Source organism: Lepidochelys kempii, chromosome 4, assembly GCF_965140285.1.
Source record: "Lepidochelys kempii isolate rLepKem1 chromosome 4, rLepKem1.hap1, whole genome shotgun sequence".
In the NCBI taxonomy this organism is placed as follows: Eukaryota; Metazoa; Chordata; order Testudines; family Cheloniidae; genus Lepidochelys; species Lepidochelys kempii.
The window spans coordinates 92032754-92045143 of record NC_136383.1 but is presented as its reverse complement, the minus strand read 5'-3'; the positions used below and the strand labels follow the sequence as shown (position 1 = coordinate 92045143).

General features: G+C 38.6%; 1 protein-coding gene across 1 annotated transcript in view; it reads right to left on the bottom strand.

Moving 5' to 3' along the window:
- CORIN (corin, serine peptidase) overlaps window positions 1-12390 on the bottom strand; it is a 321969-nt gene that overhangs the window by 256270 nt on the left and 53309 nt on the right. The window contains exon 3 of the mRNA XM_073342123.2: window positions 2042-2494. Within this exon, the coding sequence (XP_073198224.2) occupies window positions 2042-2494 (453 nt within the window). The remainder of the gene's footprint in view (window positions 1-2041; window positions 2495-12390) is intronic.

The window sequence follows — 12390 nt, the reverse complement described above, 5'->3', positions numbered from 1 at the left end:
GTCCTGAATCTGAGACATTTATGAAATTATGACCATGGGGAAAACCCCAGTTGTGCATTTTGAAGGACTGACACCAACCAGAGCCAGAGGCTGAAGTTGGGGTGACCCGCATGTAGGTTCTTTTATTGTTTTAATAAGTTTTCTCTACAATGCTTTCACCTCAAGAATAAATGTGTTTGATTATAAAGAGCTACGTGCTCACTTGTAACTGCTGATAGTTACAGCTGTTCATAGCCCTGGGAAAGAAAGCAAAGTTTAGACTCTGTCCCATTTACTCTGGCTTGATGGAGACATCACAGTGTAGGCAGGGAACTGTGCAGGCTGCCAAAAACCCAGTCAGGAGGGAGAAAGATGCTGATCTCCACCCAAGAGAGGTGACAGGTCCAGGTGGTCTAGATAATACTTAGTCCTATCATGAGTGCAGAGGACTGGACTAGATGAACTCTTTAGGTCCCTTTCAGTCCTATGATTCTATGAGAGCAGAGGAGCCAGGAGCCTAGAGTGGGTGCCCTTGGTGGACCACGAGGGGGGAAATATAGGTGCATTTGCTCTGAACTGTGACAACAGTGTGTAATATATTCCTAAAACTTACTCAAGAAGAAAAATAAGAGCTCCCAGCCATCCACCCCTTTCCATAGGAGAGGTTACTACAACCATCTTTTTCAGAAGCTTTCCCTGTTTTTATGTCATTGTAGGAGGAAAAGGGAAATAGGATTTGAAAATGTCTCTTTGGATTTAGCAAGGGTTTATCCTCTGTTGTGCTGAAGAAGAGAAAAGCAGATAAAGGAGCCCTCAGTGCTGAAGATATAAATTGTATCTCACATGAAAATTTTACACTAAAGGTTTTCTGATGTGACATTCTAAAATCACATCAGCTCAGCTTGAATAATACAACAATGATTAAAAATTTCAGATAAATCAGTATCGGATGTTACTGCTTAACGAGCCACAATGCCTGGCACCAGAGTACGGTACACATCATTCTCCTCAAAATAACCAGTAGTATAGATCTTTCTGAAGCAGTTACAACCATGAGACACTGTCTCTCTATTCCCACTACAGAAGTTCTCAAAAATACCATGGCATTACTAAAAGACTGCCATTCTCACATCATTCTGGTTATCATTTCATCTCTGATGAAATATGATAGCTGATTTATTCCAGTTCTGTGAAGATACCTTTGTGGTATCAGGTGATCAATAGCAAGGCAGTGGTATCAAAGTAAAAGGAAGCATTCAATGTCAGTTTAATACTGTACCACTGTGTTTTAGAAAACTATGCAGAAATGATACCTTGGAGTCCCTCCCCTAACCCGCCAAACTCTGCTAATAAAATTACCATAACGTTACGGTATTGCACCAGTAGCTGCTGTCATAATGGTAAAACCTGACCACCATTATCTTCAGTATTATTTTTTGTTGTTTATTTCTTTAGAGTCCCCACAAATGTGATAGGTTCTTTACAAATACATATTCTATTAGCTTCAAATTGAGCAGGTATTTGTCCAATAAGATACGAAAAAATGTAACCTTAACATTAGGGCCCCCATTCTGCACTGTGCCTAATTTTAAGCATGTGAGTAGGCCTATTGACTTCAATGCAACTACTTATGCACTTAAAGTTAAACATGTTTTTAATCCATCTTACTGAATGGGGGCCTAAACTGACTTTCAAAATCACTGAAATATGAAAGAACTCAGTCTAAAACACGGGGTTAAAATCTGCAATAACTCACTTTCAGACAAGATAAACATGCATAGTTGTCACAATATGCAATATGTAACCAACCAAACAGCAGTCTCAGTAAGAGTTACTTAACCATAAAGGAGATTCATGTCTCTTCCTCATCAGGGCTGACTATGTATTCTGATAAATTGATTCCTTAAGATACAGAACCTGCATGTTGAAAACTATCTAGAACTGACTTCTATTCCTGAGAATTCATGGGTTTGGAAAGTATTCCAATCACAATACCACCTGTATATTTTTTGTACTTTTTGTGTCATAATTAGTTATAGAGTCAAATAAAATATCATCTTACTTTTTTTCAGATTCATTTCTTGTACAGCAGCTGGATGGATAGAACTTAACGTAGGTAGAGAGGATATCCTGTCTGTGATCTTGATGGATGTATCTGTGGACCAAAGAGTTTTCTCCTCTGTACTGGAAAATGACCATGTATTGTCTCCAGGGGCTCTGGTCAAAATACCAACATCTGTAGTCGTGCGGTTAAGTGGTGGGGCTGGTGTAGTAGGAGCCAAGGAATCTTCCTGTAAGCCCTGCCTGAACATACTTAAGTTTTTGTTCATTTGATCAACATGAGATAAAGGACTTTGGGTCCAGGATGATGGCAGCATTTTGAGATCCACAGTGGGAACCACATCCGAACCATTTTCAACAATATTTGGAAAAGGAATGTCAGATGTTTGAATGTTGCCACCAGCAGCTAGAAGTTCACTCCCATTTGAATAAAAACATGTTTTTTCTAATATACCTGGAAGAGAAAAAAAAATGTTCAACACTTACAATCAACACACTCACCAGGATTATTAGGAAGGACAGAAATTTGACCCAATAGTTTTTGAAGGCTAATACTACTTCTAACACACTAATTGTTAAAATAATGTTGTGACACTGCACCCCATATCCTTCACAGTGATATTATGATAATATGATTGTGACATAATTATAATGTATTTTATGCAAGATCAGTCATGTGAGGGGTCATTGGAAAAGTTATGATTTGCTGACTATGATTATCCTATTTGTATGCATGTATCACTTTTGTATCTGAAGTCATGAATATTGACTATGTATCTGTATTTTCAAATGTAGTTACACCTGGATAACGCCCACTAGACAAGATATTTTCAGTCTAGATAGTGAGTGGGGAAGGGCCCATTCAGGGCAATGGGCCATTAGGGAAAAAAAACAGACCTTAGGAGAAGCTTATTTCCCATCTTGGGTGCCTTTCTGAGAACGCTACAGGCAGCCTCCGAGTAACAGCTGCTATGACCCTACAAGGACATGTGATGAGACCACATGTCTCTGGACTCCGTCTTGGGATGTCAGTATTTTTCCACAGACTGGTCTGGAAACAAAGCTTTGCAAAAGCTATATAAGGCAAGGAGTGACATCATCTGGTCTGTGTTCTTCACTCCTCATACAAGACGACTCCTGGAAACACCTGAGGAACAAAGACTGAACTGGGGGAAGTGCTGGACCCAGGGTAAAGTGATTTTTAGCCTGTGAATGAAACATCTGGGGATTCCAAACTGTTAAGCAAGTGCAGCTTGCCCCTTAAGAATCTGCAGTCTGCTTGTATCATCTCTTAGGGTGAGACTCTGCTATTCATATCCAATCTATTTAGTATATCAAGCTTAGTTTGCATTTTTTGTTTATTTGCCAAGTAATCTGCTTTGATCTGTTTGCTATCACCTACAATCACTTAAAATCTTTTGTAGTTAATAAACTTGTTTTTGCTTTATCTAAACCAGTGCATTGGAGTGAAGTGTGTGGGAATCATAACTCAGGGGCAAAGGTTGTTGCATATTCCTCTCCACCTTGAGGGACAGAGCTTACGCTGTACAGTTTTTTTATGAGCTTATGCTGTACAGTTCCCTGTGCAGCACAAGACAGCATAATTTTGAGTTTACACTCCAGAGGAGATGCGTGCCTAAGAAGTTGGGAGTTGCCTTAGCTGTAGCCTTCCTATGCAGGGCTTGTCAGAGAGCATGCCTGTAACTGCAGCTGGGTGTGTCCCTACCTGTATGTATGCTGGCGAAAGTGCAGGCTGGAGGGCTTTGCAGGTTGTCACAGCAGTACGGTGTGAGAGGGAGCCCAGGCTGGTGGGTCAGGGGGCTCAGTCTGGTGGGCCAGTTCCAGGTGGCACCCCAGGGAGAACCCACCAGAAATGTATTTTTACTTTTTAAAAGTTTCATAGGTCAGATAGAATAGAACTAAAACCAGAATTTTCAAAAGGGCCACCAAGTAAAATAAAGCCGCAGCCAAATAAAAGCCACAATAAATATATTAATTCATCACCCAACACAAATAAGTAGTCCTCACAAAACACAAACTAAAAACATTTTGGCCTTATCCAGAATGAAGTCACTGGGCTTTTACTTTTTTTTTTTTAAACTGTGGATTAGAATGGGAGCAGATGTGATGTATAGTTGTTCTAGGGCATCATTTTATTAACAAGACTAGAAATAATTTTCTTTCCATTGCATCACTACTAGTCTACAAATTGCCAGCTGTATCTTTAGAAGGATACTTTACAGCTTCAAATAAGATATTTTAAACATAGTAACATTTAAAATGGAAAGTAGACATTGTTTTCTATGTATAGCATGATGCAATTTAAAGTTAAATGCTAAAAAATAGATTCAAGAATTATTTAGCTTCCTACTCTGGTGCTTAAGAAGATTTCTTTAAAATATATTTATATCTAGATTTCTAGACAATTGATGTACTGTATTTTATTGGTTTAGAGTAAAACAAACATATATTGGGTTTATCTGTATGTTTTTTGACACTTACAAATTATTACTAGATCATAAATCAAAATAGATATACAGCTGCTTCCTAGCTTAACGTTGTGATAACTCAGAAGATGACATGGTTCTATATGCTTCAGAAAATTCAGCCCAAATGATAAAATAGTCTGTGCTTAACCATAGCTGTTTATAAAGGTATTTAATTTGTTGTAGAACATGATGAAGACATATGAATTACATATAGGAATAATTAACTTGCTGAAAATTATTACATTTAAAAATGGGTATGGGCACATTTATCTAATAGCTTTGTTATTTGATCAGGAGTTATATTTAAGGGCTATTTACACAGTGGATAAAAAGCACTATTCTGTACTGTAGTATATGAACTATATGGTAAATAGGAATTATTTTTGCTTCTAGTTAATCATTTAAGGGAGTATAATGACATAAATTTACTTGTAACAGCTAGACAGATAGATATATTCCATTACAAATAATTAAAAGGGAGTTCCTCAGCACATTTCATCAGCTGTTCTTAAACACCCCACAAGTAGAGATCAGTATTATTAATAGCCAACCCTGTTGACTTTTCACCAAATGCTGGAATGTGAGAACACCCAATAGCAAATGTTAAGCTGAAATCTTAATTGTATACAGTTGCTTTTATTGTTCAGGTATGCTACAATTGCTAGGACTGCACTGCCTTTCTGAACACAGACCACCACTCTTTCTTGCTTTGAACTTCCCAAGTTCAAAATGTTTCTACCTCAATAAAGAAAAGCGAGCATGTAATAGCTATGTTTAAGGCTACTGGAACTTGACAGGATTCTACTCCTATCATGAGCTTAAACACTTTCTGGTGTGCATTATTATATAAACAGAAAAGTAAATGCAAAGAATGACTTTTCCTTGAGGGACTAAACATAAATACACCACCACTCTTCTTAATCAACATCTAAAGCAAAAGTGTGGCTTGCTTTAGCCAGGTTAAGATGGGAAGAAGAAACAACCCACAATCTGCAGAGAGCACAAAGATGGCTTAAAACTACTGTAGGCATAAGTTGACCCTAACTCTGAGTCAACTGTAAAAAGTATATAAATGTTCATAAATATCACAATAACCTAGAGGGCACACACACCCCTGATCAAGTTGGCAAGAGAAAATGGGACAAATGCCCATTTTTGCCAAAAAAGGCAGGACGGCTAGGACAAGGCTTAAGAAAGGGACTGTCCAAACCAAAACGGAACATATGGTCACCCTAACTTTGGGGGGAGAAAACAGAAAACAGTATGGAGGCTACTAAGACAAGTGTCAGCCTTATGACTGCCATCACCACTGTCTCCTGGGACTCTGGGCCTTTGTCAGCCTAATCCTGAGATGTCCTGACCAGACCAGGCCACAAAGTGGCACCCAATTGACACTGTCACCTCTGCTGCCTCCAGTTGAATCCCAAACACAATCTGAGATGACATGGGATCAGACTTTAACAGCTCCAGCTCATCTCAACTAATTTCGTCTCTTTTACTCAAAAAGAGTTATTACCATCTTCAATACCATCTAAAAAATACAGTCAAGCCCAGGGTTTTTTCCCCTCTAAAATTCTCTCCAACTAAAAGGAAAAAAATATTGTTAAAATAAAAGCTTAATTTAATGCTTTAAATTTCAAATATTTTAACTGTATTTCCCTCTTTTCTTTATCTTTAAGAAGAAGTTAAAAGCGTTTTTAATAGTGTATTTGCTAAATAGTACTAGGCAGGCTAACGTCTCCATATACTAAACCTCAGAGACCTTATTTAATACAATTTAATTTTAGACAGCAACAAAGTTACCTTAATACCTTTAGCCTATATATTACATCTAAATTAATACAACTCTCTCCACCCCACTCTCTCAGCCCTTTAAAAGTCCTTAGAATAAAATAAATCTTTCAAAGAAGGTAGAAAGGTAGCAAAGAAGGGAAACTAAGAGGCTGGTGTCATTGTGGAGGCAGAGCTATGGCTTTTGGGATATTACCATACTTTCAAACCTTTGGGCATATGCTAAATTTGACCTTAAATTTGAATTTCATAGGTTTCTAGCAGTTGTTTGGTTTTGGTTTTGTATAACTCCAGTGTTCTTATAAGGATTTTAATCCCTAAATTACAGCTACATACCCTTAAACTTTAACCTATTTTTAACAGAAATGGTTTTTTATCTGGGAACAACATTCCAGAAAGTCTAGCGGAACCAGTTAATTTCAAGGCTCATAAGAAAAGAGCACAATCCCAGATCCTCAAAAGTATTTAGGCACCTAACTCCCACTGATTAGAGATTCCTTGAGGAGCTCCACCATGAGGCTTTAAAACAATATTTTATATATCTCCAAGGTACTTAGAGCTGGGTCTCTGCAACGTCTTAAACAATACACTACAACATGCATTATATAAAAAAGATACACTATGGATTTCATTCATTTACATATGTGTGTTGTATCAAAATACTCTGCAGACATGTGTCTGCATATATAGATATATATAGTAAATCATAACTGCGGCCAAATATCAAAGTTAATAAACGTATCTGTTTTGGATTTGTGTCTCAAACTACATTTGGAGATGACCAGATGATGGAAGCGTATAGCACACTGGCAATCAGTATGTTCAGTATAAAAATGAGAGATATGCGCTAAGCTCATTCAGTTCAGAGCAATACCATGCCAACAATACCATGCCAAACTTTACTGATCATTTTCCAGTTGTTATTTGCTAGTGGAAAATTAATATTTTATTTAAAGATGTGCAACAGACAGTGCTGAGATCTAAAAAAAGATTCACATACTCTAAGCTAGAAGCCAAACAAAGAGGATTAAATGGCAATTTTGGCTATGTGTAGTGAGGGTGACTTCTAGGCCATTCCTACAGCAGGAAAGGTCAGGCTAGTCTAAAAATGTGATCAAACAAAGCAAAGAGCCTAATGAAGAGTATGTAACAGATCAAACAGTTAGAGAGAGAACAAAATATTGGTTTATGATTGGTTAAAAATATTTCTGTAATTAGTTAGCAAATATCTACTGGTACCTCCTCAGCAGGCTCAGCCCGAGGCTCGTCCTATTGCAGATACTGAAACGTATAGGGTTGGAGGTGGAAGGCAATTTGAATACCGGACTTTGATGTTTTGACAATTTGTGGTGGGAGAGTAGGTGTTGGTCAATCCTGCCAGGATAGGCAAACCACTGGATATCACAGCTCATTCTAGTCCTTATCTCAACCAGGAACTGACCCAGCACTGGGCCCTTTGAAATGAGTAGGTAACAGTAATATGCTTAGTGCTTAATTTGGGATATACACTGAGATCACTCATAAACTAAAGCAATCGCAGAATGCAGTGGCTGGTTTACTACTCAGGAGTTTCTTATCAGGAGCACATTACAATTGTCCAAGACCTGCACTCTCTGCAAACAGGCTTCTAGGGTGCATTCAAGGTGTTTGTTATAAGCCTGTAAAGCACTAAATAGTTGTATATTTTACTGTAATGTAAATAGAGCCCAGAGTGCCCCTCTGCAGCCTCAGAGGTGGGGGGCTTTGTCTGGGAAAGAAAAAGCCTTTGCCCCTTTAAGGATTGCTGCATCCCCTCCCTTCCTCATGGGCTTGAAGAGAGGAGGAGGATGGCACTCTGTTGCTGATTGGTAGGACAGAGTGCAACATAAGCCTATTCACTCCCACATACTCAGTGGGGAGGTCTTATAAGCCCTTCTGCCTGCTCAAGGGTGCCATTCTGTGCTAGGAAGAAGAGCTTCCCCCTCCTTCCTCTCTTGAAATTAGAGTAGGATCCAGTGTGGCAGCCTTGCTGTGGGTATTATGCTAATTACCTTTATGGGGCTAGGAAGGAATTTTGCCCTCACTGCCAAAGTGGCCTGGGAGGGGTGCGTTTTTTACCTTCCTCTCAGCAGTGCAGGGACTCGGTGGGGTAGGTTCACTTGTAAAACTCATTTTGTCACAACTGGCACAACTTGGCAGGTGCCCAGTTCAGATTGTTCAGTAAGGGGTCTGTTTCCCTGATCAACTGGAATTGGAAGTGGATTAGGAGAAGGTATCCCCTAAAGAAGGTGGGGCAGAGCTCCTAATGTCTGATACAATGAGGAGACAACCCCATCTTCTCTACCCTCTTATCCCTTATACAAGGGGAGAGTGATAGGGAGCATGAAATGGTGCTGGGACCAATTTATTGGGGTGGGGAGGATGATGGCAGCCATTCAGATTGCAATAGGAGGGATGACCTGCACTGAATGAGTTATTGCCCAGTAGTTCTTAGATGTATTGTTTAATAAAGCTGTGGCCTTGCTAAACCACATTTCTGGTGTCTTGTCTTTCTGCCTGCATTGCCCAAGACAACATAGCATAGGTACCTATTGGGGCTCTTATAAACCTAAATGAATATAACATTGACCTAAAGCCACCACAGCATCTCAGAAATCAGTCTGAAAGTCTGTAACAACGTTAATCAATCCCTTTGCACTGGCCACTGAGTGTTGCTTGATTGGCTCCCCAGCAACACTTTTGCTGAAAACATGTCTCAGCCATCACACTATGTGTGCATGCACTCCGGCTTGCCACATTTATTTTTTGGGTGGCAGAAGTCTCTTGAAGATGGAGAAACCATTCTGCATTAGATACAATGGTGTCATGTTCTGGCAATTTGATTGGGAACTGGGCTCAGAGCTACATGTATTGTTCCAAGCTTCCAGGGAATTCAGTGATGGGGAATTCTTTAAAGGGAATTAGTACATGGAGTGGAGGCTTGCAGATTAGGACACATGGAGGCTGGTTCTGGATACTATCTTCTTGAAATGCTTCCCTGTCCTATTTGCATATGGAGAGACAGATTCAAGAATAAGCAGATAATTTTCTTGTCCAATGCCACATCCCTCTGCACACTATCTCCCAGGAACAAGTGGCTTGTTCACACTTTTTTGTTAAAGTTCCTAACTCTGAACACCTGTTTATAGCAAATCAGACTGAGTATTGACAATGGCATTGCTGATGTTTTGTCTTGCTTCCAGAAGGTCAAGTTTTAAGCCTCTATGCCAGGAGCTACTGTGGATTCTGAGGTTGTGTTATATTTTGGAAACTGGAGGCCTGATAACACTGAGACTAGGAGGAATATCAGTAGCCCTTAGGGCATGGTGAACATAAAATGTTACGCTCTCTAACGTCTCATTATTCACGGCTCAAGATGGTTTCCTTAAAAAAAAAAAAAAAAAAAGCAAATTTTCTGCGGCCTTAATTCAGTTATAGCAAGCCATTCCACTATATCTGTGCAGCCAAAAGGCATTTCATTTTGTACCAGTACGGCTAGCTTCCTCAAAAAATGTAGGGGTTTCATATTGTGCACGCTAACCAAAAATGCTCAGTGACTGAGAATCCACCATGACGCTTAGTAAATTGTTCCAATAGTTAATTATTCTCACTGTTAAAAATGTATACCTTATTTCCAGCCTGTACTTGTCTAGCTTCAACTTCTAACCACAGGCTTATGGTATACCTTTTTCTGCTAGATTGAAGAACCCATTATTAAATATTTGTTCCCCACGTACATACTTATTGTCTGTAATCAAGTCACCCCTTTACCTTCTCTTTGTTAAGCTAAATAGATTGAGCTCCTTGCTTCTATCATTGTAAGGCATGTTTTCTAATCCTTTAATCATTCTTGTGGCTCTTCTCTGAACCCTCTCCAATTTATCAACATCCTTCTTGAATTGTGAACACCAGAACTGGACACCATATTCCAGCAGCAGTCGCAATAGGGCCAATCACAGAGGTAAAATAACCTCTCTCCTCCTACTCAAGATTCCCTTTGTTTATGGTAGAGGACCACACAGAAGTAAGTATATAAAAAGTGAAATGCTGTATCTACACAAGATCCTCCAGATCCTATTTCTTGGTCTTTTTTAATAACTGACTGACTTTCAATTATGTTCCAATGAATATCAAATAGTTTTGTTTTCCCTACTAGAGTTTGCTATTGCTAAGCAGCTGTGCCCCATCGAAAATTTTTTTTTATTTAATTCAGAAGTGACTCAATGTTGTTTTAAAAATTATTCAAAAGTGAAGGATAATTAACTTCTCAAGCCAAAAACAGTAGTGAGCGATGTTTTCTAGCCTTTTTAGGAAAAGGTTTATTTTTAAAGCCAGTAATATTTGCTTGATTACTCAAGAAGCAAGGTACCACTCAATGTGAGTAATGATTGTAGAACATGGCCCATAGATTATAAATGCAAGCTTACGTTCAAGATGGTCTTCTTGCTTTATATTTAACCTCTTCTAAGGGGCTATTCAAACCATGGCGTCAGTTATTGTTTTTTTTTAAATAATGAAATGAAATCTACTTTAACTTATTGTATTTCTATCAACTGCTCCTTTTCTTTAAAAGGAAGACAACTCTGTAAGTTTAACACGTACCATATTTTAAAATGTAAGCACATTTGTAAGTAAAATCTGTAATGTCCTAACAAAAAATTAAAAAAAAAAAATAAAAAAGGGGATGTGCCTTTTATAACTATTAAACAAGAGTTAGTTTAGAGATTGCCCCCTGCCACACAGAAATCAGAGAGCTGTTCTAAACTGAGCCTATTCATTTTATTTCTCATTTTTATGACATCTGAAATTTTCAGAATGTCTTCCCTTTCTGCCTCTTTTCCCCCATCACATATCAGCAGACTATGTAGGCTATGATGCACCATAATATGATTTCTCTGTAGCTTGTAACTCCAGACAAATTTAAACTGTATGAAGGGGCCTTAATGGATCATTTTATGAACCTCCACACTCACTCTAACAACTAGCTCACAACTATGCTTCTGTCAGGAGAGCAAGAAATTAGGGTCCAATCTCATCAGGTGCTGATTATTCTCAATGCCCATCAATATCAAGGGGAGTTGTAAGAGATTAGAACCTTGTAAAATCCACCCCTTTGTTTCCTTCAAAGTTTAATTATTTAGGCAGTCCACAAACTAGCCTATGGCCCTTAAAGAAGGAGGATTCCCAATCCCCACTCTCTCTTTCTCTCCTCTGTGATATGACCCAGCCACTTAATAAAGTAGGAGTGTCAGGTTTGTTCTGAAAGCCAAATTTCCTCAACAGCAGCTGAGATCACTGCTTTCACTTCATATGAGAAGAACAAAGCATCCTCTTGATAGGTTCAGAAATGTGCCATATTTTCTGGCAAGTAAGGGATAGAAGAACAGCCAGAATCAAGAAGCATACGCATATAAAAGAATGCAAAAGCTTTCAGAGAAATATATTCCTTATTTCTGCAGTGAGATTTTAAACTAAGTGTGACTTTTGTGTATGGAGTTTAAAAGCCCCTTGTTATATCTACTTTAACATAATTTTGCCAGATAGTCATATTAATTTGCACCTCCTTGTTCATTACTTACATTGCCTTTTCTTCTCTGCATACAGATTAATAAAATTTCATGGCCCAATTTTTCAAGGGTGACTAGTGATTTGGGGTACCTTACTTTAGACACCATAGAGGGGCCTGATTTTCAGGGAGTGAGTGCTCAGCATTTTCTGAACATCAGCTTTTTAAAGCATCTCAGGTAGGATACCTCAAATCACTAGACTATAGAGCTGTACAGCCCCAGTTGCCTCATACTGGATTCCAGATTTATTTTACATCAGAACTAGGAAGATGAGAACAGCCTATCCAGAAGTCTGCATTAGGATAAGGAGAAAGTCAGAAGGTTGATACATGTATATTTAGCAGGGTGAATGGAAATATTTTATATCAGCTCAATACTATGTGTGCACATACGTGTGTGTACCTGCCTTATCTTATGAAAATAATTGAAAACAGCAGCAGTAATAGAACATTTTCCTAAAAGTTTTCAATAAGAAATGAAACTCT